At 41.5% G+C, this 25,675-nt stretch overlaps 4 protein-coding genes across 4 annotated transcripts; 2 read left to right on the top strand and 2 right to left on the bottom strand.

The window, feature by feature from the left end:
* Positions 1–930: 930 nt before the first annotated feature.
* On the bottom strand, positions 931–4,555 carry LOC122765812 (asialoglycoprotein receptor 1-like). The gene is made up of 9 exons (XM_044020247.1): positions 4,450–4,555; positions 4,283–4,348; positions 3,435–3,545; positions 3,221–3,319; positions 3,017–3,082; positions 2,481–2,573; positions 2,238–2,392; positions 1,599–1,708; positions 931–1,204 (listed from the first exon to the last, which is right to left on the bottom strand). Exons 1-9 carry the CDS (start codon positions 4,478–4,480, stop codon positions 1,030–1,032), a joined length of 906 nt encoding a protein of 301 aa, XP_043876182.1. The 5' UTR covers positions 4,481–4,555; the 3' UTR covers positions 931–1,029.
* A 352-nt stretch (positions 4,556–4,907) lies between these two features.
* On the bottom strand, positions 4,908–8,241 carry LOC122765815 (cytochrome b5 domain-containing protein 1). Its single transcript, XM_044020249.1, has 5 exons — positions 7,925–8,241; positions 7,161–7,316; positions 6,867–6,943; positions 6,269–6,487; positions 4,908–5,645 (listed from the first exon to the last, which is right to left on the bottom strand). The coding sequence occupies exons 2-5, from the start codon at positions 7,282–7,284 to the stop codon at positions 5,415–5,417; spliced, it is 651 nt and encodes a 216-aa protein (XP_043876184.1). The 5' UTR covers positions 7,285–7,316; positions 7,925–8,241; the 3' UTR covers positions 4,908–5,414.
* A 1,328-nt stretch (positions 8,242–9,569) lies between these two features.
* On the top strand, positions 9,570–20,558 carry plod3 (procollagen-lysine, 2-oxoglutarate 5-dioxygenase 3). Its single transcript, XM_044022433.1, has 19 exons — positions 9,570–9,797; positions 13,124–13,215; positions 13,564–13,700; positions 14,108–14,271; positions 14,363–14,475; positions 14,624–14,687; positions 14,770–14,867; positions 15,877–15,978; positions 16,077–16,208; positions 16,294–16,415; positions 16,614–16,718; positions 16,797–16,922; positions 17,161–17,302; positions 17,382–17,495; positions 17,575–17,646; positions 18,123–18,227; positions 18,316–18,462; positions 19,009–19,134; positions 19,213–20,558. Exons 1-19 carry the CDS (start codon positions 9,704–9,706, stop codon positions 19,366–19,368), a joined length of 2,211 nt encoding a protein of 736 aa, XP_043878368.1. The 5' UTR covers positions 9,570–9,703; the 3' UTR covers positions 19,369–20,558.
* A 731-nt stretch (positions 20,559–21,289) lies between these two features.
* Positions 21,290–23,476, top strand: znhit1 (zinc finger, HIT-type containing 1). Its single transcript, XM_044022046.1, has 6 exons — positions 21,290–21,344; positions 21,914–22,011; positions 22,447–22,522; positions 22,600–22,679; positions 22,765–22,934; positions 23,236–23,476. The coding sequence occupies exons 1-6, from the start codon at positions 21,320–21,322 to the stop codon at positions 23,255–23,257; spliced, it is 471 nt and encodes a 156-aa protein (XP_043877981.1). The 5' UTR covers positions 21,290–21,319; the 3' UTR covers positions 23,258–23,476.
* Positions 23,477–25,675: the final 2,199 nt, after the last annotated feature.

Consider the following 25,675-nt stretch of genomic DNA (forward strand, 5'->3'; position numbering starts at 1 on the left):
GAAAATAAATGTCAAAAAAAAGAGAAATGAAAGAAACGAAAAGAAACCCTTTGAAGAGATGAAGAAATTTAAGCTGTTGTACACTGTAGAGGGCAGTGTTGTAGAAAGAATTATTATTATTAGAAGTAGAACCTGATGTTGCGTTTCACTGTAGGTGGAATTCGGAATTTCTGAAAACGTTACCATAAAAACAGGGCTCGTTTTATTCGTCGACATATCGCAAAACAAACGTCGTGTCATGCATTGTTCTAGACTGGCATTGCTAAGAATATCAAAAAAAAAGGCTAGCCCAGGACACGTTTGTGTCCCAATGTTTTTCCTAAATGTTCAACTGGAACTCTGGATTATTATTATTAATAATTCCTCAATAAGACATTACTACTCCACATTATTGGCGTATTCCACTTTTGTAATGTTTTTATTTTAAATAAATAGTTTAACATTTTTTAAATATATATATTGAATAGTTTTTTGTATTTTACATAGATATTTAAAAATAAAGACCTTTTTTAAAATGTATTAAATTCTTTTGTATTTTATATGAATATTTTTTTTATATATATATTAATTTGACCTAAATATTTAAAAATAAATACCTTCTTTTTATTTTTTACCCAAAGGTGTCATGTGATCTGCCTCAGAGCTGCACAATTAATCACAAATATATTGCAATCACAATATGAATGAATGTCCAGATTGAAAGACGCAGTAATTACAGTATTTATGATAAAATTTGTGATGAGACAAGCTAAAAATTCTTTAACTTCTTGTTAACAGATGTTTTTTTTTTTTGTCAGTGAAGTTAATATTTATAGTTACATAAGCGTATTTAATAGCAAGACCTTCCTTTGCGTAAGGATGAAAGGATGAATGTTGTGTGTTTCAATAAAATTTCACCCTTTCATTTCAAAGTCAATAATCAGTCTGCCCTTATTTTTCTTATGGTTTATTTTTGTCTTCAGACTTTGCGACACAAGCTCATCTGCAACGTTTCATCTGAAACTGGGAGTTCAACACATGTGGGCGGAGTCAGGAGGCAGTCCCGCTTGGTGTCCTGATGCCACGCTTCTGGCAGATGAAGCGCATCTGAGTGGAGCAGTGCAGGTCGTTGAGGCGTCCGCTCCAGCGCAGGTGAGCGCAGTCCTCGTCTCCGTGGCCGAGGCCGTGATCAGTCCAGGCGTCGGGCTGCCCGGGGACCCAGCGCCTGGACGACACACGGACACACAACACACAAACACACGACACACACCCGTGATGCATTCATGTCTCACCACGGTTTAAAAAACTAAATATTCCACACATTGTCAACCAAGGAGAAATCATACATTCACAGTTTAATCAAGCTAAGGCCATAGTCAGACTACTCTAGATGATGTGTCAAGAACAAGCAGCAAGAAAATAATGACGTCATTCTTTTCTCGCTGTCTGGAGAGAGAGAACAAGTTTCTCTGTTCTTGCGGAGTATAAACAGGCCTTAAGTGTAAACACGCAGGACTATGAATCGCATTATCCAGATATATTAGTCTGACTAAGATGTTTACATGTCATTAAGAAAACTCAATTATTGGATGTTAGCGAAACATGAACAGAAGGTGTACCTGTGTTCCATGATGTACGGAGTCTGGTTCACCCACTCCCACGCTCCTGTTCTCCAGTCGCTAAGGCCGACCCAGAAGTCTTTGTGAACCGCTTCGCTGGTCACAAAGTCCTGGGTCGACAAACAAACAATTACTTCTACACATTCCTCAATATAAAGTCAGTTTTTATGCAGATGACAACATATTCTATGTCAGTGTTTCCCAAACTTCCTGTCTGGGGACACTTTTTATAAATAAGGGGGGAAAGGATTGTAACCAGAAGAGCTGAAGGGCTGGGGTGCCCCTGAGCAAGGCATCCCATCCCCCACTGGTTTGTAATAAGGATGGGTTAAATACAAAGATCAGATTCAATGTCTCTGATTGTAGTATGTGCAAATATCACAAGTTCTAATTCTTCTAATTCTACCAATTCATTAACAAGAGATTTGTGAATTCATTCATTTTATTCATGCTACTTAGAACATGAATCTCAACTAAAAGAGTTGGAAAATTCTGCAAACGTTTTGGGGCACCCAATAATAATCTGCGATCTGTGGGTCCAGACGCAGTCTTTACTGTGAGCCACTGTTCTTCTCCAGGTCACAGGTTGCTTTTGCAGCAACAGTACAGACAGGTGGACAATGAGACAAGATGTCTTACCCACTCCTTGTCCGTGTTGAGTATGACTAGGTGAGCGTCATGTCTCTCGCACCACACTCTCGAGTCGTTCCATGGCAGAAACAAACTGCTGAAGAAGTAACAGCTGTTGTCGAACTGTTTCCAGCCCTGAGGACAACAGCCGTCCGCAGCTGATCCTGAGACAGAGACAGAGACAGACACAGGTGAGACCATCTGTCTCTCTGTCAACACTTCAGCGACATGACTGGACAGCCGTGGTCCTACTGTTGTTGATGACTTGTTCAAGGTAACATCTGAGCAAGGCGACGCTCTTGCTGAGTGACTCCACCCCCGACAGCTGCTTCAGAGCCTCCGACACTGTATGAAGAAATATACGCACGTTCACATATATATAACACATTTATACTAAGATTTTGTGATGATTAATCTGAAAGTCTGTCCTCCTTCTAGCATCTTCCTGTCCACAGTTTTTGATGGATCAGTCAGATTATTTATTTTTTTGCAGTGGGTAGGTGATCACCTGAGTATGTTCCCATTTAATGTCGGTAGGAATCGAGTGTCACAAAATTTCAGGACAATGGAAAGAAACTCAAAGGACCTATAGGGGGCAGAATGTGGTGCATCCCAACGAGGATTTACCCAAACTTTTTGTTGAGGGTTTTCATCATCAAATGAACTCCCAGAAGGACCTTCTAGCAACCTTGGCTAGCTAGCCAACAAATCAGTAGCACAGATCCATACACTTCCTCTTTTGTGATATCTTCTGCCCTCTACTGACACTGTTTGGCGCTGACACAGACCTGAGGTGAGCTGGTCCTTGTGGTTGTCCACAGTGAACTGCAGTCGATGAACTTCTTTAGCGATATCTGGAACGGAGAGTGTGTTAGCATGTTGCCATAGTTACAGCGCCTAACAAATCGTCGCTGTAGGGACATTTTGTCTCATCCTCAAAAGTTGTGGACATTTTAATGAGACAAGGATGTGCATGTGTGTGTCTGTGTTACCTTGAGCATGTTGCAGCGAGGCGTTCAGTGATTGGATGACAACACTCAGGTTGGTAACGTGTTGCTCCGCTGTCCACAGACGACGTGATGTCTTAGTGTCTGATCTCACACACACAGTAAGTTATAGTACAGCATTTACCTTATGACTTAAATCTAAATAAATTAAGTATAATTGTCACTCCCCAAAGGGAAAAATAAAACTGTTAACACTCACAGCACACTCCCAGCACTATGATCAGAACCAGGACGACAGCAGCTGTCAGAACCGGCCACAACCATCGTCTGGACCTGGAGACATCTGTGTGAGAGACTGCAGGAGGAGTCTCTGACGGGTACAAAGATACATTCAGAAAGAACATGACATGACTTTAGCGCCACTAGTCATTGCAGTTAACTAGCATGATGTCTGGCTAATGCTAATAAGCGATCTTTGACGTATGCATCGAGTCGTTCTGCTCTGGGTCGTACTTTCTGTGTACACCTGTGTATGCTAGCATTTGCTATCACCTAAATCTCGTCTTCCGCCCACAGACGAATCTGCACACACCTTCAGTTTGATTTCACATGGACCACAAATGCCGAGTGCACCGCAACACCTTCCAGACCATTTGTGACGAGCTCTTAGTTTGGTCAAAATGGACCACGAAGAAGACAAGTAACCATGGAGACGTCCTTGAGGTTATGCAAGGGGGTCTGCTGGTACCAACGCATGACCAAGTCAACGCGACCTTCTGAGAAATTGCCACTACTGGAATGGAATGTGAGCTTTGCCGCAACACGTGGAACGTATGACCGCGCCCTCCAGGAGCAGGGCTAGTTCAGAATCATGTTGGTTTCTTTTCGTGGCACGTAGAGTTCCCTATCCTGGATATCCTAACTTCTCCCCTGGAACGCGGTCAAGGGTGACTCCAACTACCGATAGAAATGGAACTCACGTGGACCTTACCTTCATCATTCAAACTGTTGCAGCATGTTAATATGACAATATACAGATTTTTATTAGGTTAATGTTTTCTATTTTATCGTAAAATGAACGGCATTGACTTATCACATATCCATTACCTTTGATCCAGAGGAAGTCTTTGTCTGGCTCGTTCATGTAGAGATTTTCTGGCATCAGGGACACGTCTGTTGAGGACAAACAGGAATCAGACTCAATGATGCAAGTCCAACTCCTCCTTAGTCAACGAGCAGAGGAGAAGAATCGCTGAAGTCAAGAGTCAACTAACTTTTCTGCAGGTCCTCCGCTCCGCCTTCCATGAAAATGTCCACTCATCAGGTCAAATGTGCATCGTTTCACCATCTTATGACATTTTTCCTATTTTCTCAGTAACATTCTGGGAGGTTCCGCAGAACTTCCCCTTTACTCTGAAGAAAGTGTTAGTGGAGGAACTGATTCAATCGTCCATGCTTCCTCTAACTGAACCCTCTGAGGGTTATTTGGGTTAGATTTGTCTTTGTAGTTTACAAACATGTGTGCTACGACTTATTCTTTATTCTGTAAGACTTGTAGAGGACGCGTGTAAACTTGTATATGGCTTTTTGAAATTACTAGATGTTTGGCTTTTCCCACTGAGAATGAACAGAAATCGTGTTTGACCAGAGAGCAGCATGAATCCTCATCTGTCTGATTTTTGACTTATTTAACTTATTAAAAAGTTTATTCTCCTGTCATTTAACACATTTTCTTTCGTTCTTTTAGGTTCTAATTAATCTAATTAAAATAATTTTTAGAAGTTTTTGAAATGGACATTGTTGATGCTTTGTTAGTTATCGTATCGTATCCTAAGTTTTAAATTATTTATTTATTTTTCTTTTACAAAGAAAATGTCACAGATTATTCCGTGTTTGCATATCAAGTCATATATTTTCACATTAATTGATGATAACATTACAGATGTATGTATGGATCAGTGAAATAATGTGTTGACATTATTTTTGAGAGTGAATGCTGAGTCGTTGTTGTCCATTTCAACCCCCGTATTTTCCGGTTAATTACGATCATTCGGGTATGAATTGTTCTCCCATTGAAAATGAATGGAGCTGCCCAGAGGAGATCTCTGAGATGTCGGACTCACGACTGATCAAGCACAAACTCATTGTCAGGTAGTCAATCGCCGCTTAAATCCCGTCACCGCTGCACATGAGTTCAGTGTCAAGTTTTAGGTGTGACCTCGTGACCCCACATCGAAGGTCATTCCTCTGTGAGGTCGTCGTTGAAGTGGAGGAGGAGGGCGGGGATGAAGAGGTCGCGGTCCAGCCGCAGCTGCTCCAGCCTCTGGTCGTCGTCGGGGACGTCGTTCTCGTCCAGCGTCCTGCTCATGGACAAACTCGACCCGTTGTACTTCCAGGTGTAACTCCGGGCGTGGGAGTTGTAGCGTAGGTAGCGCTGGAGGATTTCAGCCAACGTCTCCTCCGAACACACCTGAGGTACGTCAGGAAGACACAAAAGACTGTTTGGAAACGGACATAGCCAACTCAGACATGTGTCGCTTTAACACTCAGCCACGTCTGACGTTTGGTGCTGGAGGTAGCTATCGGAGGTTAGCAGGGTAGTGTCTGTCACGGCTAGCGGACAAAACAGACATGTTTTTGGGTGAACTTTGTCCGACAAAAAACATTGGCAACATCGGGAGGACGACCTTTATCGATTAGCTCCGTTTGAGCCGTGAAGTGTTTGCTAAGCTAAATGCATAAATGTGGTTTGACTGGCTAGCACCTGCGATGAGAATACTAGCATTATGTGATTTCATTGGCTAACGTTTGTGTTGAATATTAGCATAATGTGATTTAATTGGCTAGTGCCTGTGATGGAATACTAGCATAACATTATTTAATTGGCTAGCATTTGTGTTGAAATTTTAGCATTATGTGGTTAATTGGTTAGCATCTACGATGGATTATTAGCATAGACACTTTTACCAACGATAGACTCCGCTGGATTTGAAGGAAACGGTTGTGAAAGTTTTTCAGTTGTGGTCGTACACCCCATCATGACATATTTTACAAACTCCATTACCCAGAGTGCACCTTGTGTATATAGCTCACCTGCAGCCGCTGCTCCTGCGACGTCAGTGTGTTGACGACTCGTATCCACCTGGCTTTGGCCGTCAGACGTCCTACCTCGTACTGTCGGTCCGTCCACCAGGGCTGACCGATATTGTTGGCCCAGTCAGAGCGAGGGCCGGCGGGTGGGACGTGCAAAAAGCGCCCCCTGGGGGTGAAGTACCTCACGCAGTTAGTGAGTGGATCCACGTGTTTGAGCACCTGAGGATAGAAACATGTAGATAGAGGCCTTTTTTATTCATTTCACTGTTAGACACATTTTTCCAACATGAAAGAGAAGTTTGTAAACCACTCACTCTCCCACACCAAAGTCCATAGAGAAAATCAGTGATTTTAACATCACAGCACACAGGAGTTGTTGATCCACTGCTGCCTCCATCACCAAGTTCAAATGTCTTATTTTGTCAATTCAGCATTTGAAATTGAATTTTCAGATTGACATCAGTGACACAAAGTGACCACACGAGGCAGCAGTAGACCAGCAGCTCCTGTGTCCCCACGAGCTAAAATCGCTGATTTTCTCTATGGACTTTGGTGTGGGAGAGTGAGTACTTTACCAATAACTGTTCTTAACACTCACGTCTTTGGTTTTAGGGTCGAACCAGTGGCTGATGTCCTTCCCCGCACACTCCATGATGGGTAAGAGCAGAACATCACCTGCGGAAAATGGCAGGAATATTTGGGAAAATGCTGTAAGCAGTGACGTCACCAAAAGAGGGCCAAAAGGTATGAAATACGTAAATATGGGTACGTATATGTTCTTATTTACACCGGAAGTGTCAGCAATATCAGGTCCCACGACTCTGGAAATTCTGAATTCTGAAAACGTGTGTTATTTCCTGTGTGTTTGCGACTGTTTCTCGATGTCTCTCACCTTTGAACTGGGTCATCAGCGGGGTCAGGTCGCACACTTTGCCCAGAAACGACACCCACAGGTCGTCGGCCGTGTTGTGAGCCGCCACCTCGGCGGGCGTGAAGTACCGCGGTCTATCCATCATCGGTCGCCACAAACGACTAACTGAACACGGATCTGTGTGTGAACGGGAGAATCAAAGCTCTGGTTCTGAACTCGCCTTCTTCTTCTTCTTTGGTGATTTACAGCAGTTTGCATCCTGAATGTCGCATCACTGCCTCCTTCTGGATTCAGTTATCCACTGTGTTCTTGCGATTGGTCGAGTCCCTCGTCCAAAACTGTGATGACGTATTTTTACCTTTTATCTTTTTTTGCCTTTTATCTTAGTGTCAGTCAAACAGCGCCACCAACAGGTCAGTGTTGTGTGATTGTTGTACACTGTTTATCAGGGCCGTAGCCACGACTGGCACACATTTCTTTATTGTACGATGTAGTTTGGAATGCTGAGTCAGCGATTTCCAACCTTTTTAATTGGTAATGCTGAGTCACAATTTCCAACTCTTGTTTTAAACTTGTGATTTATTTCTTTTCTCCATTACTCGTTGTTTCTTTTGGGTTAAACTTTATTTTTTTATTTAAATGAACATTTGTACCTGTGAATTCTCTGCTCTTTTGTTTGTTAAAATACATTTTTTCCTCTTCACTCAAATATCCAAAAAATGTATTGTCCAACAACAGACTGTACAGACAGTAAATAATAATAAAAGAATAAAATAAAACATTACCTCAGTTCTGCAGATTTACTTCAGTTTGTTGATTACTTTTTCTTTTTTTTATTTTGTTTTTCTTATTTTGATGCTTTATATTTGAATAAAAGTAATATTGCTGTCATTGCGGGTCTGATCCGGTTTTCCTCCGCTGCTCCGTCTCTGTTGTCGCGTTACTATGGCAACACGAGGCGAGGGGGGCGGGTCAGTCAATGAAAAGAAGTTTTTTTCCAAACCTCGTTTTTAACGTTTCTTTATCATTTATGTTAAATATTGTTGTAAGATGACGCTTTGACCTCAGGGCTTTTACTGTGAAACTCACCTGTCAAAACAAAACCAGCAACTAAGCTGAAGCTAAAAAGGTTTGCTCAGGATATGTTTGGCACATAAAAGTGCACAATTTTGTGTTTATTGTTTACATTCCTAAGGTACAAGAGGAAAATCTATTTTTGATATGTCTACATGGAACATAATGAGTTAAAAGCGAGTGGGGGTGTTAAATATTGTTGTAAGATGACGCTTTGACCTCAGGGCTTTTACTGTGAAGTTCACCTGTCGTGACATTTTACTTCCCCCGGAAATATGCTTAACAATTTATGAACAGTGATATTAACTGGGGTTTTTTTGCACATCTGTAGTCAGTACATACGTTTTTTTTTTTTTTTAGATAAAGCCACTTCCTGTTTTTATTTCACTTTTTTTAAATCTGAAACCTCAGCATGTTTCTTTATCTCTCTCTTTTTCTTTTTAAAATGAAATCCTCGAATTCTGCACTTGGTTTGTTGTATTTCAAAATAAAAGTAAGCTGAATGACATTTTTGTTTACAGTGATTTGCTTCTGTGTTTCAGGAAAAGATTAAAACAATAATAATAATGAATAAAACATAAAACACTGTGATTTTACCCATTAGTAATACTATTACTATTAAGTAAATACTTAGTAATATTGTGACTAAATAGAGAATAATTAATGTGTGTGAGCTGCTGTTTGAATACAGTAATGCTCTGAAAAATACATTTTATTTGCATTTATAATGGATAATTTATATAAAAACAAGTTATTGTTGTGTTAAACGGGTTAAAACACTGAAGTAAACGGATTATTACAAGATAATTATGTGATTGTAGCAACAACTGTCACAAGTTTTAATAATAATATAAAAAGCAGATTTTTATTATTAATGATATTAATATCGTTATTAAAGAGAATGTGCAGCCATTTAAAATCTCTCTCTCTCTCTTTACTGTCTCTATGTCACTCACTCTCTCTCCTCTCTACTTTACGAGCGTCACGTGATCATTAAAGTTATCGCACGCAGTGTATCGATCCGCTGTGTGAGGTGAATCTCACACACACACACACGGTCTCGGTGTCTCTCGCCCTCCCTCTCTCACTGCGGAATCATCACACGTGGCAAAAATATTCACTTTCTCCGTTTTTCTAGAACTTCTTCCACTGAGAAAAAACTCTCGGTCCGTTCGTTTCCATTTGTCCGCATCTGATTGGCTCGCGCGGGGCCGCTTTCCCGCTATGATTGCACAGTGATCCTGTCAATCAAACTTTGAGCTCCTCTCATTGGCTAACGTGTAAGAAAAGGCGGGCACTTGTACTTCCCCCTCCGCCTTGTGTGTTTCGATATCTGCGATCAGAACGGGAGTTAGAGTGCGGGAGTATCGCGAGATTTGAAGACATTTAGGTGAGAAAGTCGTAGCGGAGCTGATGGAGTGAGTGAGGACAGAAGGAGGAGAAAAAAGAGGAGAATAAAGTGTGGACAGTTTAACGGATAACGCATTTAAATGGCCGCGATGTCTTCTTGTCTTCTTCTCTGCCTGCTCGCTCTCGCCTTCACCCGGAGCTCCGTGTCCGCCGAGCGGCGGAAGATTAATCCAGGTAAGGCCGCCCCGGAGGCTTCCCTGCCCGGCCAGGCGGACCACCATGTCCCGCTGGAGCTGCCAACCACTGGTTCCCCTAGCTTACACTTGCTATACAATTCACATTGACGTTTCATTAACGACTTTAACCAGAACTAATGTAATAGAAACGCGTTTAAACGCCGATTTTATGAAGTGTTAACCGCTTTAAAAGACGACAACTTCCCAACTTTACGTCGCCCGGAGGCTCGTTCGCAGGAATTCGAGTCGCTGCGGATCTTCACGTATAGCAAACATACGTCACTACTGAACGGTTCATCGATAAAATCGAGTGACACATCAACATTTTTGGCATTTAACTTGTCATTTTTTGGGATAAATTAATGAAACTGTTGAGCGACAGACTTGTAATTAACATATATTAAATAAAAAAATGGTAAGAAAGTGTTTATAGACATACAAATATAGCACTTTTGGCTAAAAACGTGTATTTGTTGGTGGTAAGATGTTTGTTTGGTTAAAAATATGCAAAAGACTGCTATTTTCATTTCTTGACTGTTAATAAATGAATTGATGTATTCATTGATTGAATAAAGTAATCAGTGGAGGTAAAGTTGAGTCCTGAGATATGATATTTTATGTTATGTTATAATTTTGCGTTATTTTTCCTGATCTTAAATTCTTCATTTCCTCACTCAGCCCTGAAGGAACTTTCTAGACTGAGGCTGCTGAAAGTGAGGCTCGGGGGCAAAGTGTGGCACACCCCGGGTTTAATTTGGTTCCTCCATGTTTATATTTGAACTACAATTAAAATGTTATTGTTCTCTGCTTTTGTGCGATAGATAAGCTTCACAACGCTGAAAATTAGCCATAAATTCTCTTGTTATTCTTCAACTTCTGTTTGCTTATAACTGATTTATCTGCCCTTTAAAAAACTGCCATTACCGTTGGTTAATGGTTAATAAAATAATGTTATATTACATTCTTATTTGTTGCTTTGTTATAAAACAAATCCACGCTTTCATTTTTTTTCATTTTACGACAGATTTGTACTCTTATGAAAAAACACATTTTTGATGTTATTGTTTAATAGTTTTATGACAAAAAATATGTAACATTGTTACTAAACTGTCTAATTAAGGAACCTGGGATCTTAATATTTGCTTGCATCTTCATCATAAAACATTAAAATAGGTGTGTGTTTCAGTCTCAGATGTTGTGTATTAAAACACAGGTGTCGAGTATCCGTGCCGACATTAAATACAGTGTCTTTTGTCAGTTAATCTGTACGCTCAGTGACCTGACCTCATGTTACCTTTAGAGAGGAGAACATTCCCATGTTTTTTTTAAGGAGCAGGAACCAAACACAGAGCTCGACTGCATATTATTGATTAAAAGCCGTAGAGAGCAGACAGAGTTAAAATCTGTGTTAAAAGGCTTTGTCATCACAGCTGTAACTGTTTTACACTGTGACTCTCACGCTGCTCCCACACTGTTTTTGATTTTTATAATTAACTTCTTTTTTTAAAAATAACCTGGAAGTCCTTTTAGAAATTAAATTCATACAATATGTCAAAATCTTAACCCCAAAACTCAGACTTTGCGTTGTCTGATTTATTCAGCCAGTCAAATCTGATTGAAACCACATTTGGACGTGGTTTAAACCAGACTTCTACAACTGCATCTCAGACAGTTTATGTCCTCTGATGTGTGGTTGTGTTGAGACACTGACACGACAATAACTTTGACATCCGTGCCTGCTTTGGTCTTACGATATCTTAAGAACATGTTCACATCTTTATCTCACTGTTAGACACAAGTTAAAGTGAAGTTTCAGAAGCACTCACTCTCCCACACCAAAGTCCATAGAGTAAATCAGTGTTTTTTAGCTCGCAGGGACACAGGGGCTGCTGGTCTACTGCTGCCTCGTGTGGTCACTTTGTGTCAGTAAATCTAACCAAATGATTTCAAATGCCGAATTGTCAAAATAAGACATTTGAACTTAGTGATGGAGGCAGCAGTGGATCAACAACTCCTGTGTGCTGTGACGTTAAAATCACTGATTTTCTCTATGGGCTTTGGTGTGGAGAGTGAGTGGTTTAGAAAAACTCCAGTTTCCTCGCAGGGACACAGGCACGGATGAATCGTTTCCTTTTGCTGTGGAGCCGAGTGGGAACAGCTGTGTGTGTGTATGTGTTGTGTTTGAACAGCTGTGCACAGGTTGTCCAACACTTAAGCTGCAGATTAGCGGGCAAATAGTTTTCAGAACATTGGCTAAACAGTGGATCATCACATATGACTGCCAACAGACACAAGAACATTTTTTTTTTATTTTAGCCTCTTGCCAACATACTTGGCTCATAAAATCTATGTCAGTGTCCCTGTCTGATATTTTCAGAACGTGTTTGTATCTTTATCTCACTGTTAGACAGACTTTTCCAACAGGAAACTGAAGTTTGTAAACCACTCACTCTCCCACACCAAACCCCATAGAGAAAATCAGCGATTTTAACACCACAGCACACAGGAGTTGTTGATCCACTGCTGCCTCCATCACTAAGTTCAAAAGTCTTATTTTGTCAAGTCGGCATTTGAAAACCTTTGGTCAGATTCACCTCAGTGACACAAAGTGACCACACGAGGCAGCAGAAGACCAGCAGCTCCTGTGTCCCTGTGAGCTAAAAACACTTATAAGAGTGAGTGCTTTACAAACTTCAGTTTCCTGTTGGAAAAGTCGTTCCAACAGTGAAATAAGGGACTAATTCCTCAGATGTTTTGGAGACTCAGGTTTGAGACTCACATCAGCAGGAGAGACGAAGGACAAGAGGGTTTTTGTCACCAAAAGCTCCCCCTCCTCCTCCTTCTCACCTCTTTAACCTTTCCAGGCATTTTTCAGGGGAGTTTCACTCTCTCCAAATTCCTCGAAAGCCTGGAGGCTGGGGGAGGGAGGAGGAGGAGCTCTGCAGGGTTTTACCTGTTGCTCACTTAGAGTTCGACCTGCTGACCTTAAATTAACCGAGTCTCTGGTGCTGTTAGAGGAAGCAGGAGCTTCCAATTATTCTTTTTTTTTTTTATATATATTTTTTATTTTTGTTTTGTGAGAGCATTACAATACAGCAATTACTTTCATTTCAGATAACAAACAATGGTATTTCTGCGACTCACAATTGAAATTTCAGTATACAAAACAGGAAACAAAATACAAAAAGTCAAATAAAAGTATACTTGAGAACTCAAACAAATTGGGAAAGATAGCAAAAGCTTCCAATTATTCAACCAAGACGGACTGGAAAATGAATAGTCAGAAAATAATTGATTGTCATTCATTGTTGACTGTCTCGATAGAAAACCTGCTGGTCATCACCGCGGCAACAGAGGAGACGGATGGATTCAAACGCTTCATGGGGACAATCAGAGAGTTCAACTACACTTTGAAGGTGAGACACACACACACACACACACTGAATCTGCTGCCTCCATCACTATGTTTAAATGTCTTATTTAGAGAATTTGGGGGTTGAAATCCTTCATTCAGATTATCCTCAGTGACACAAAGTGACCACACGAGGCAGCAGTAGACCAGCAGCTCCTGTGTCCCTGTGAGCTTAAATCACTGATTTTCTCTCTGGGGTTTGGTGTGGGAGAGTGAGTGGTTTACAAACGTCAGTTTCCTGTTTAAAAAGTTTGACTAACGGTGAGATAAAGACGCAAACGTGTTCTGAAGATGTCGTAGACTTCATCTGACGTAGATTTTTATCAAATTAATCGTTTGTGTGTGTGTGGAGGTGCTTGGCCTGGGGGAGGAGTGGAAGGGCGGCGACGTAGCTCGGACGGTGGGCGGAGGTCAGAAGGTCAGATGGTTGAAGAAGGAGCTGCTCAAACACTCTGAGAAGAAAGACATGGTCATCATGTTTGTGGACAGGTAACAACCACCCCTGTGTGTGTGTGTGTGTGTGTGTGTGTGTGTGTGTATCATTTTTACCCAGCTGTCCTTTTGTCCCACTGCTCTTCCTTCCGTCCTCTGTCTCACTCACTCGCTCGTCCTACTTTTACACACTGAGCTTTGGTAACAGAAGTAGAACTCTCTTGTTTGATGGTTCTTATCCATTTCAACTGTGTTTTTTCTGTTTCTGTTCTTTTTTGTGCTCCATATAAAAAAGAAATCATTAAAACTGAAGACATTGAAAAAAAGCATCGTTATTGCGAGGTTTGGGAAACACTGATCAACATTATATGAACCATATATGATTATATCAGTAATAATTGACTGTGAAACATAATGGTAGATTGCAGTCGTGCAGGTATTTCAGTCTCTGTCTCCTTCTGCAGTTATGACGTCATCTTTGCGTCGGGTCCAGAGGAGCTGCTCTCCAAGTTTTCCCGCCTCGGTCACCGAGTCGTTTTCTCAGCTGAGGGATTCTGCTGGCCCGACCAGAGGCTGGCGCCCAAGTATCCAGTGGTGCACACTGGGAAACGTTACCTCAACTCAGGAGGTCAGAAACCAAAGCCCGATTTGATTCACTCACCGTTTACCGGGAGGCGAAATAAAGAGAGAAACGTGGGTGTGTCTGTGTTTGTGTTCAGGATTCATCGGCTTCGCTCCAGAACTCAGTGAGATGGTGCAGCTGTGGAAATACAAGGACAACGACGACGACCAGCTCTTCTACACCAAGATTTACCTGGACAAGAAGCAGCGGGTGAACGAGCAGCACCAACGCGACACATGCAGCTCTGTTGCTTTACTGTAACTTGCAACAGAAAACTGACATTAAAGTGTCAGCAAAACCACAAATGACAAAACTACCAGAATGTTGAACACGGTTTTTTTACGATTTGTCTCTTCAGACCAAGTTCAACATGACGTTGGATCATCGCTCCAGAATTTTCCAGAATCTGAACGGAGCTGTTGGTGAGACACACACACTTACCTTCTCTATATTTTAAGCATGAAAATACAACCTCTTACACTTTTTCCCTCGTGTCTCTGTCAGATGAAGTCGTCCTGAAGTTCGAGAGGGCAAAGGTCAGAGTGAGGAACGTTGCCTTCGACACACTTCCTGTCGTTATCCATGGCAACGGACCGACTAAGGTAAACGACAAACATCTGCTCCGACGGTTGTGTCGCGAATCGCAGTTTTTATTTCTGTAAAGTGAAATGGGCGGAGCCTTTTGTCTGTAGTACACAGATGAGGTCATCTATCAAAAAAAAATACTGCTTTACCAAAACAATGCTACAAAAACATGCTAACGTTATAAGAAACGTGTCATTCAGTGCTTTGGGGGGACGGAGCTTGGACCAGAGGGATCATGGGAGTACTGCTGTTTTTGGTCAAAGTGTAGCTGCTAGCACTAGTTGATTGTGGGACGTCCTGACCAGTACAACCGCAGGTTTACGATATCATTTGCGATAAAATATTTTTCCTTTAAACCCTCAAAAACGGATTGAATTTATTTTGCCTAGCATTTTGGTCCGAAACACAGGATCATTTTTCTTTTTCTTTAAAACTAACATTCAGGATGTGTAAATGGAAGTGGGCGGAGCCTGTTTTCTGCACTTTACTGTTATTTAATTGGTAATCTTTAGCTTTCATAAAATATGCAAAAATTATTCGGGCAATTTTTTTTTTCCTAAAATCGTTTACATGAACTAATGTTAAAAAAAATTACTTTTGTTTCCAAAAGTTTTGTAATGTTTTACAATGTAAAATTTTGTGTTTTGGGGGTGGAGCTTTGTCTCAGGTGCAGGAGTTAGACCTAGTTTTTCATTCATTTTTATCAGCTAACTGACATCTAAAATTGTGTGTGTGTGTATATGTGTGTATATATATATATATATATATATATATATTTGTGTATATATGTGTATATGTATGTATATATATATATATATATATGTGTATATGTATGTATATATATATATATATATATATATATATATATATATATATATATATATATATATATATATATATATATATATATATATATGTATATGTATACATATATATATATATGTATTTATACATACAGTATATATGTATATGTTTATAAGATAGATAGATAGATGGGTCGTAAACGTCCTCTCTGTGTCTTCACAGCTGCAGCTCAACTACCTGGGGAACTACGTCCCGACCGCCTGGACCTACGAGAACGGCTGCGGTAACTGCGAGGACGACCTGCTCTTCTTCAACGACGTACCTGTAAATAAACGCGTCTGACGTATGAAAATATAACGGCAGTTTTTCATTTTTCAAGTCGTCTCACCGCGCGTGTGTGTGTGTGAACCGTGTGTCTCCAGGACGAGGAGATGCCTCTGGTCTACGTGGCGGTCTTCATCGAACACGCCACTCCCTTCATGGAGGAGTTCCTGGAGCGACTGGTGACACTCAACTACCCGAGCGCGAAGCTCCGCCTCTTCATCCACAACAACGTATGACGCGGACGCTGTCTTCTCGTCACAGCGTACGGTTTTATCGTCTCTGCTCTGACGTGTGCTCGTCTGTCCTCTGATCCAGGTCGTGTTCCATGAACGTCACATCCAGAGGTTCTGGCAGAGACACAAGTCCTTGTTCCCCGACGCTCGGATAGTTGGACCAGAGGAGAACCTGCAGGAGGACAAGGCCAGAACCATGGCTGTGTGAGTGCACAACCATTCACCGCAATTAAGTTTGCAAATCTCAGGAAAAAGCACAGAAACTAGAAAATATTCACATTTAAGAAGCAGAAAAATCACTGAAACTAGAAAATAAACATGAACAAGTGTTAAAGGTTTGAGAAGAACGTTTGAATGTCACATAAACATGTTTAAACGTGTGTGTGTGTTTTTTGTCGTCAGTGCGGCGTGTAAGAAAGATCCAGCGTGTGATTATTACTTCAGCATCGACTCTGACGTGGCCATAACAAACCCCGACATGCTGAGGATTCTGATCGAGGAGAACAAGTACGTCCCCTCCTCCAGCTCTGTCACTGTGTTCTTGTTTTATTCATTTATTTTAATTCATTTATTTTCCTCGCTCAGGTCCGTCATCGCTCCCATGTTGTCCAAACACGGGAAGCTGTGGAGTAACTTCTGGGGAGCGTTGAATCCTGAAGGATACTATTCCAGATCTGAGGACTACATTGAGATCGTCCAGGGGAAGAGGATGTGAGTGTTTATATACACACACACACACACACAGGTTTGAGCCTCTTTAAGACGACAAGGTCTTTAAAAACACGTTTACATCTTTATCTCACTGTTTGACAGACTTTTCCTACAGGAGACTGAATTTTGTAAACCACTCACTCTCCCACACAAAACCTCATAGAGAAAATCAGTGATTTTAACATCACAGCACACAGGAGTTGTTGATCCATCGATGTGTATGTGTGTGTGTGTCCAGTGGCATGTGGAATGTCCCTTACATCACTCAGGTGTACCTGATCAAAGGCAGCGTGCTTCGCTCCAAACTGGCCCTGGTGAGCCTGTACGTGAGTGAGGGCATGGACCCCGACATGGTTTTCTGCAAGAGCATCAGAGATCAGGTGACTGTTGGTCCGTTCACCTCACACACACACACACACACACACACGTCATGTAACACTGTTTCTGTGTTGTGCGTAGGGCATTTTCATGTTCGTGTCAAACCGCGACGAGTTTGGTCGTCTGGTGACGTCGACCAACTTCAACACATCCCGGCTGCACCCGGACATGTGGCAGATCTTTGACAACCCTATGGTCAGAGACACACACACACACACACATGTGGACATACCACCATGAACATGTGATAAACTGTGTGTGTTTGTGTTTGCAGGACTGGAAGGAGAAGTACATGCATGAGAACTATTCAAAGATCTTTGAGGATGAGAAGAGCTTCGTGGAACAGGTAACGCAAAAGATCAACGTGGCAAAACGTCAGGTTTTAGCCACAACAAAACTCAACTCTGCTAATAAAATCTACATCAGATTTCTTAAGAATATGTTTGACACATTATTTTGACATTGACAGTTTAAAGGTTATTCACCACTTATTCTCCCACACCAAAGTCCATAGAGAAAATGGGTGATTTTAGCTCACAGGGACACAGGAGCTGCTGGTCTGCTACTGCCCCGTGTGGTCACTTTGTGTCACTGAGGTAAATTGAACGACGGATTCCAAAAGCCGAAGTAACAAAATAAGACATTTGAACTCAGTGATGGAGGCAGCAGTGGATCAACAACTCCTGTATGCCGTGATGTCAAAATCACTGATTTTCTCTATGGGGTTTGGTGTGGGAGAGTGAGTGGTTTACAAACTTCAGTTTCCTGTTGGAAAAGTTTGTTTAACAGTCAAATAAAGACATGAACGTGTGTGTGTCTCAGCCCTGTCCAGATGTTTACTGGTTTCCAGCGTTCTCAGAGAAGATGTGTGATCACCTGGTGGAGACCATGGAGGATCATGGGGAATGGTCCGGAGGTTCACACAAGGTAACGCCAGCAACTATAAGAAGAGAAAAAACAACAACATGTCGACTTCAGCTTTGAAACGTTTGTCCTTTTCCCGGTTTGTGTTCAGGACGAACGTCTGGCCGGTGGTTACGAAAACGTCCCGACTGTGGACATCCACATGAACCAGATCGGGTTTGAGAAGGAGTGGCTTAAGTTCCTCAAAGAATACATCGCTCCCGTCACAGAAAAACTCTACCCTGGATATTATCCTAAGGTACAGTCCAGAGACGTTTGTGTCCATGTTCAAAACAAACTTGGTGATTCTTTTCCATGACATTAGTTACATTATTTCATCTCTGAGTTACCCAAAAAAAATTTGGGGTAACTTGTTTTCTGGAAATCAGATTTGTTCCGCGTATGTGGAAAAAGTGTTGCTCTTTCCCGTAAGATAACATAAAAAATGTTATTTCCTAAGAATAATTACTAAAAGCAACCAAACATTTCATTTAATTAAAAAGACTAGCTACTGAAGTAATAATAAATTCTTAAAACGAAATTTTACATGTAATTTTTTATTTTCTAAGAATCACTAAGCAAATTTTATGTGTATTTTTTCTGTTTTCTTAGACTAACTGCTTGAACAAAATTTTCCAAGAATAATTTAACAAAATTTATATTTTAAAATTTTTATTTTCTAAGACTAACTAAACAAATTTTATTTACATTTTGTTATTCTGTAAGAAAAATGTTACAAAATTGTATGTATTTTTCAAAGAATAACAACTTAAGCAAAATTTGTTGTGTGTGTCTGTGTGCACAGGCTCAGGCCATCATGAACTTCGTGGTGCGTTATCGTCCGGACGAGCAGCCATTTCTTCGGCCACATCACGACTCGTCCACCTTCACCATCAACATCGCACTCAACAACAAGAACATTGATTACGAGGTACGAAGAAACACACACACACACACAAGACAAAAATACACACACATCTGTTTAACGTAACCTGTGTGTGTGTGTCAGGGTGGAGGCTGCAGGTTCCTTCGTTACGAATGTACGGTGGAGTCTCCGAGAAAAGGCTGGTCCTTCATGCACCCGGGACGACTGACGCATTATCACGAGGGTCTTCCCACCACTAGAGGCACCAGATACATCATGGTTTCGTTTGTTGACCCCTGATCTCTGTATGTGTGTGTGTGTGACCCAGAATGCATCACGTCAGCCCTTTTTATTTTTTTAGTTTCGTTTATTTTATGTTTTTTTTTTTTACTTGAACGAGTGTGGTGTGATGACGACATATCGGAGATAAGGTGCGATGAAACCGACTGCAAAGCGATATTTGACGTTACACGTTTTGTTTTACGTGGTAACTGGAGCGAACTTGCGCGAGTAGCACAACCTGCGACAGGACAAGCAGTTTTTATTTTGTCGTTGCGGGAATTTGCGTAGAATGTGGCGATATTGTGTCACGCTAGTTCGAATACGCACATTTTGTGATTGCGAAATTTGTAAAATTTTGTGTTGCGTTGCGAACTCACCACCACAGTCACTTTATTTTCCTCCGTAGCTTCAGACAACAACGTTAACAAAACAACAAAAAATTAGATCAGTTTGAATCATCGTAAGCAAGGTTTTATTTTCAAAGTAAGAGTCTCTCGTTAAACACCGCGCTGCCTTATTTCAACCTGAATCTATGCAAATGAAAACACTCCATGTGACTGTGAGTCTTCTGCTGTTACACTCCGCCGTCCTGTAGGGGGCGCCTCCCTCTTTGGTACCACTCTGACCATAATCGACAGCAGCAGCGCCCTCCACAGGAACAAAAGTTATTTCTCTCCAGAGATTTGACCGGCTCCGGTTAAAAAAAAAAAACGCTGTTTGTGGCCGATATTTTAGCCAGGATTACGCGTAAAAACAAATGGAGAAATCAGAAATAAACGAAAAATAAATACAAGTTGAAAAAGACAGTTAAGTATAAAATCATTTTAAAGAAATTTGAGAGTAAACAATAAAATATTTTTATGATGTTGCAGAATTTTTGTTAGGTAAAAAAATCCACTTTACGATGTGTTTTAAAAAAAAGTTACGTTGAAAACTCTAAAGGCATTTTTTGTGTTTCGTTTTCTTTTGTGTTTAGATTTTTTTAAATTTCCTGTTTCCGTCGTCGCGGTGTGAAACCCTTTTTTAAAAAAGTTTTTATTTCTTATTTAAAACCAGGTTACACTGCCTGTAGGTGTCGCTGTGTCTCTGTTTCTGCCTCTCGACATGGAATCAGTATATTTTTCTGTGGCTTTGTACAAACTGCATTAAATTATTTGTTAACGATTGTTCGTTCGATTGAGATTTTAATAAATAATTTTAGTGTCACAGCGACATGTGTGTGTTTCGTCTGTCAGAGATTTTTTTTTACAGGATATAAAAACTGAGCTTTAATCATGTGACTGTATAAAAAATTTACTTCATTTTTTTGTCTGTAAAAGCTAATTTTCCTCAGGTTGAGAAATAAGTTTTCTTTTTCTGTATAAAATTATGTCAATTTTTCTCTAATATGAAATATTTTTCCTGCCTTGTGAAAGTCACTAATAAAAAGTTTTTATATGAAAACTTTAATTTGAAAGATATGTTTATTTTTATGTTCATTTTTTTAGCAATTATTATTAAATCTATTTGGAGAGAAGACCTACTTCCTTCCCTCCCGCTTGCCGTAGTTAAAGAATCACTTGGAATAATGGCATTTTCTGCCTTTTAAATATAAAGTGAGAAAATATGGCTGAAAAAAAGAAAATATTCAAAATCAATGAAAAATGTAATTTTAACACTTCCACATAGTATTTTAGTCAGAATTTTTCGTCTCGTTTGTCCTAAAATGTCATTATTCTGAGTAGTTCTTTAGCTACGGCAAGCGGGAAAGAAGTCTTCTCTCTAACGCTCCCGAGAGGTCAAAATCAGAGGTCAAGTGATTTTTATCAAATAGATTTTACCATTTGCGTATTGTCTGTTAAAAATAGATTCTGACGTTAATGCACATGGCTTTGTGGCAGTGTTGAATACAAACGCGTTTCGCCTGGCGGGTGACGGTTTACAGATTGTCCCTCTGCGGCTGCCGTAGACCGGAAACACAACAACAAACATGGTGCTGGAGAAGAAGACCTCCGGTGGGTTTTGTTCCATTTCACGAAAAAACAACACATTTAAGAGCTGAATTTAACGTGTTTTAAGTTACGTGTTGTTGTAGTTTTTATGACGAATGAATTTTCTCTGTTTTCGTTCATTATCGGCGTCTCCGCGACGGAGCGAACGAAACGGCTTCGGTTTTGTGTCATAAACGTTAACTTTCAGCGTCACCGTCTCTTATTTTTTAATAATGTTACATTTAAGGAGTGAATTTGGCGTAAATGTTTTCCGTGTTAAAAACAGAAATGAGCTGCGGACTGTTTTCAGCCTCTCGTCTGGAAAAATCTGTTCATATTTGTGATATTAATGATATTTTATGGATCAAAGTGAATCCAAATTCACGTTGAGTCGTAAATAAATCTGTTAGCGTTTCATAAACAGTGAATGAGGGTTCACTTAATAAACTAATGGCGAAGAAATGTATAAAATGAACGTATTTACAAGGAAGTTCAGTTTGCATTTAAAGCTGCTCACTTCTTTCCCTCCTCCCTATGTTCTCTCTCCCTGTTGTCTCTCCCTCTCTCTCCGTGTCCTCTGTTGTCTCTCTCAGCTCGGGTGGAGGCGGGCCAGCGTCGGGTTTTGGACGAAGCGACCAGACAGAGGAGACTATCTCGTCAACTGGAAGCTCTGGAGAAAGACAACTTCCAGGTTTGTGTCTTCACTTTAGTCACAACATGATCACAAATCTCAGACTTTAATGTGAAAGTGGTGAATTTTCATTAAAAAAACGCTGCTCTGACTCGACGTGCAGTTACATTCTGACCACCAGGGGGGGCTGCGTCTGTCAGTGACCTGATTCATAATCACTTGTTCCCACTTTAAAATATTCACAATCTTAGAAACATTTAAAAACAATGTTGGTAAAGATAAAACTCTATAAGAAACTTCAGGATAAAAGCAGTTTAAAAACAACTTTTTTAAAAGGTTTAATGTGTGCTCTGCTGCCCCCTGCAGGTTAAAATAAGAACGTTCACTCACTTTCCTGTTGTTGCGTTATATTCACATGATACTTATACACTTTTCACTCATGTCACAAGACGTGTGGACGTATTATTTTTAAAAAATGTGTTGTTGCGTTTCCAGGACGACCCTCTGTCCTCCCTCCCTCCCCCAGGTCCTACCGCCCGTCTCCCCGCCTTCAGCGAGACAGAAGAACCAGGTGAGAGTCATTTTCATAACATTTTTTTTTTCTTTCGTCCCGTGCGCTGATTTTTTTTCTTTGTTTTCGTTGTCCAGAGAAGAAGAGGAGGAAGACGAGGGGTGACCATTTCAAACAGCGTTTCAGGAAGAACTTCACCACCCTGCTGGAGGAGGAGGTACCTTAGCTCCACACGTTCATGTTTTCCTCGCTCTCTCATTGGCTGTCCGCTGACTCCTCCTCCCCTCTCCTGTGATTGGCAGAACCTGTCGGAGAGGCCGGAGCCAAACTACCTGTCGGCGGCGGCTCCGCCCTCGTCGCTGCCGCCTCGCCACTTCTGCTGCGTCTGCGGTTTCCCCTCACACTACACGTGTACCACCTGCGGGGGGCGCTACTGCAGCACCAAGTGCCTGTGCACGCACAGAGAGACCAGGTTTGTCTTTGTAGCCGTCACACGGCCGTCTTAAAGCTTGTTGTCTCTAATCAGTGCTCACAGGGACACAGGAACTGCTGGGCTGCTGCTGCCCCGTGTGGTCACCTTGTGTCACTGACTTAAGTCTAATTGAGATTTCAAATGTTGAATTCATTGAAATGAGACATTTGATGGAGGCAGCAGTGGATCAACAACTCCTGTGTGCTGTGATGTTAAAATCACTGATTTTCTCTATGGGGTTTGGTGTGGGAGAGTGAGCTGAAAGTCTAAGGCGTGGACATGTCGTCTCGTTTCTCTGCAGGTGTCTGAAGTGGACGCTGTAACTGTCGCCGTGGTGACGAAGCTTCGTCTCTTCTTTTCCTCTTAAACTATTAAACAGGTCAAACATCGTCTCAGTGAAAGGTTTATGTTCATATGACTTTAAGAGCAAATTATATAAGTGTCAACATTTGTATCTTTGGACCCGACTGATCAGTCCTTTTTGTTCATGTTGTTTTGTAAATAATTTCATAATTAATAAAACAAAAGTTCATACAAAAAAATGTCTCATTTCGCTGTCTTTAAGTGAAGAAACTTTAAAGTATGACTTTTTTGTCCATTTTTGGACGACATAGTAAAGTATGACTTTTTTGACAATTTTTGGACGACATACTTAAGACACACACACGTGTAGCCCCATCACCTCTCTCCTCCGCCTTCACTGTCAGAGCGAAATATCCTTGAGAGAAAACTGTGAATCAAAGAGCTTTTTCATCCTTTTTTCTCACAGAGAAAGAGAGACGGAGAGATGCAAGAGGACAAAAGAGAGGGAGGGCGGGAGGGAGAGAGGGAGAGAGAAAACTGAGGATGAAGGAGAGAAACTCCAGAGGACACGTCCTACATCAGCGTTCACTCCCTGCCTTCATCTTTCCCATGTTTCCATCATCATCAGTGTGGAGGGGAGTGTGTGTGTGTGGTGTGTGTGGCACAGTGGTCTCGCCCTTCACTGCAGGTATCAGGGTGGAGGTGGGGGTGAGACAGCGGCATTTAGACATCTGACAGCTGCTAATGAAAGAGTTCAATTTAGTGGAAAATCTCAAACAACCTTCTGACGCTGTGTGTAAGGTGTGTGTGTGTGTGTTGTGTGTGTGTGTGTGTGTGTGTGTGTGTTGTGTGTGTGTGTGTGTGTGTGTGTGTGGGTGGAGTGGATCAGTGAAGGGAAATTAAAAAGTAACGCAATAAAGTCATGGCATATGCTTGTGTGTGTGTGTGTGTGTGTGTGTGTGTGTGTGTGTGTGTGTGTGTGTGTGTGTATCAAAGAGTCACGCAGGGGCGTGGATCAGTCCGTGCAGCAGGAGGCGGGCCTTATGGCTTTAAATCGCTCCGGGGAACAGAGCATGTTTTTCCACGATAGATGGGTCATGGTGGGGGTCTGTGTGTGTCTGTGTGTGTGTGTTTGTGTCTGTCTCTCCAGGCTACACACACACACACACACACACACACACACACTTAGTCTCCACCCCCTCCAGAGCTTCATTAGCAGGTCATTAGAAACAACTTCAGTCAAAGCTGTTGTTCTTTTCTTTCCTGTCGTCAGTGTGTGTGTGTGTGTGTGTGTGTGTGCGTGTGTGCGTGCGTGCGTGCGTGCGCGTGTGTGTGTGTGTGTGTGCGTGCGTGTGTCATCATTTCAGGAAAATCCTGTTATTTTTGTGTTCTTCCACCTGCTGATGTCTGTGCTGTTTTGTTGCCGTGACGCCGGAGCAGAGCGAGTGAAGGGAAGAGAAAAGTCTCAAATGACTCATTTAATAACAATAATGTATCATTTTTATATCTGACGTTAGAATTACAACCAATTCTTTGAGATTTTGCCGAGTCATGACAATTCCCCGCTGTGTCATGATATGAAACAACCTCACTCACTCTCCCACACCAAACCTCATAGAGAAAATCAGGGATTTGGGCTGCGGGGACACAGGAGCTGCTGGTCCTCTGCTGCCTCGTGTGGTCACTTTGTGTCACTGTAGTATGTCTAAATTAAATATTTTAAAAGCCGAATTTTACAAAATCAGACGTTTGAACTTAGTGATGGAGGCAGCAGTGGCTCAACGACTCCTGTGAACTCCTGTGTGCTGTGATGTTAAAATCACTGGTTTTCTCTATGGGGTTTGGTGTGGGAGAGTGAGCGGTTCACAAACTTCAGTTTCCCGTTGGAAAACGTCGCCTCACAGTGAGATAAAGACGTGATCATGTGACGTAGACATCGCAGACTTAAACTGAGCCTTTTGTTGAAGTTGTGCAGTCTAATCAGACCGTTTGTAGACGTGTTTTTCCTCTTTCTTTTCCTGTGACCTCATGATTTTCTCCACTTACGATGAAACTGACGTGGATTTTATGACTGAAATCTGTTTTCCCTTGCGTTTGCACGAGCAGCCATGTTTTAGTCTGTGACTGATTTGATTTATATCGCGATATTGAACGATACATACACAGAACATTCTCGCGTCGCCTACTTCAAACGTCCCTTTAATTCTCCACGACACACGGCAGCAGATCAGCGGCCCCTGCACCAACATGGCTGCCAACCCCGCAGATGCACTTTGGCTGCGCTCCATGTTTCCACTCTGATGGTCTCTCTCCCTGTTAGCGCCGTAGCTTTGGCCGGAGAGAGAGCGACGGAGGAGACGAGAGCCAACACAAACATTGTTCCACGGGCTTTTTACAAGCCGACAGAGTGGGGAAGTTAATAAGCAGGTATTGGTTTT

The sequence above is a fragment of the Solea senegalensis genome, linkage group LG3 (assembly GCF_019176455.1).
Source record: "Solea senegalensis isolate Sse05_10M linkage group LG3, IFAPA_SoseM_1, whole genome shotgun sequence".
In the NCBI taxonomy this organism is placed as follows: domain Eukaryota; kingdom Metazoa; phylum Chordata; class Actinopteri; order Pleuronectiformes; family Soleidae; genus Solea; species Solea senegalensis.

Excerpts from the sequence above, each read along its gene's own strand:
- plod3 (XM_044022433.1), top strand. The coding sequence starts at position 9,704 with ATGGCCGCGATGTCTTCTTGTCTTCTTCTCTGCCTGCTCGCTCTCGCC. Across the intron at positions 13,216-13,563 it reads AGTTCAACTACACTTTGAAG|GTGCTTGGCCTGGGGGAGGA; the intron begins GTGAGACACACA and ends GTGTGTGTGGAG. Across the intron at positions 17,647-18,122 it reads AGAAGAGCTTCGTGGAACAG|CCCTGTCCAGATGTTTACTG; the intron begins GTAACGCAAAAG and ends TGTGTGTCTCAG.
- znhit1 (XM_044022046.1), top strand. The coding sequence starts at position 21,320 with ATGGTGCTGGAGAAGAAGACCTCCG. Across the intron at positions 22,523-22,599 it reads CAGCGAGACAGAAGAACCAG|AGAAGAAGAGGAGGAAGACG; the intron begins GTGAGAGTCATT and ends TTCGTTGTCCAG. Across the intron at positions 22,680-22,764 it reads CCACCCTGCTGGAGGAGGAG|AACCTGTCGGAGAGGCCGGA; the intron begins GTACCTTAGCTC and ends TGTGATTGGCAG.
- LOC122765812 (XM_044020247.1), bottom strand. The coding sequence starts at position 4,480 with ATGGAAGGCGGAGCGGAGGACCTGCAGAAAA. Across the intron at positions 4,349-4,449 it reads AGCGGAGGACCTGCAGAAAA|ACGTGTCCCTGATGCCAGAA; the intron begins GTTAGTTGACTC and ends TGTCCTCAACAG. Across the intron at positions 2,574-3,016 it reads CAAGGACCAGCTCACCTCAG|TGTCGGAGGCTCTGAAGCAG; the intron begins GTCTGTGTCAGC and ends TTCTTCATACAG.
- LOC122765815 (XM_044020249.1), bottom strand. The coding sequence starts at position 7,284 with ATGATGGATAGACCGCGGTACTTCACGCCCGCCGAGGTGGCGGCTCAC. Across the intron at positions 6,944-7,160 it reads GCTGATGACCCAGTTCAAAG|GTGATGTTCTGCTCTTACCC; the intron begins GTGAGAGACATC and ends CATTTTCCGCAG. Across the intron at positions 5,646-6,268 it reads CGCAGGAGCAGCGGCTGCAG|GTGTGTTCGGAGGAGACGTT; the intron begins GTGAGCTATATA and ends GACGTACCTCAG.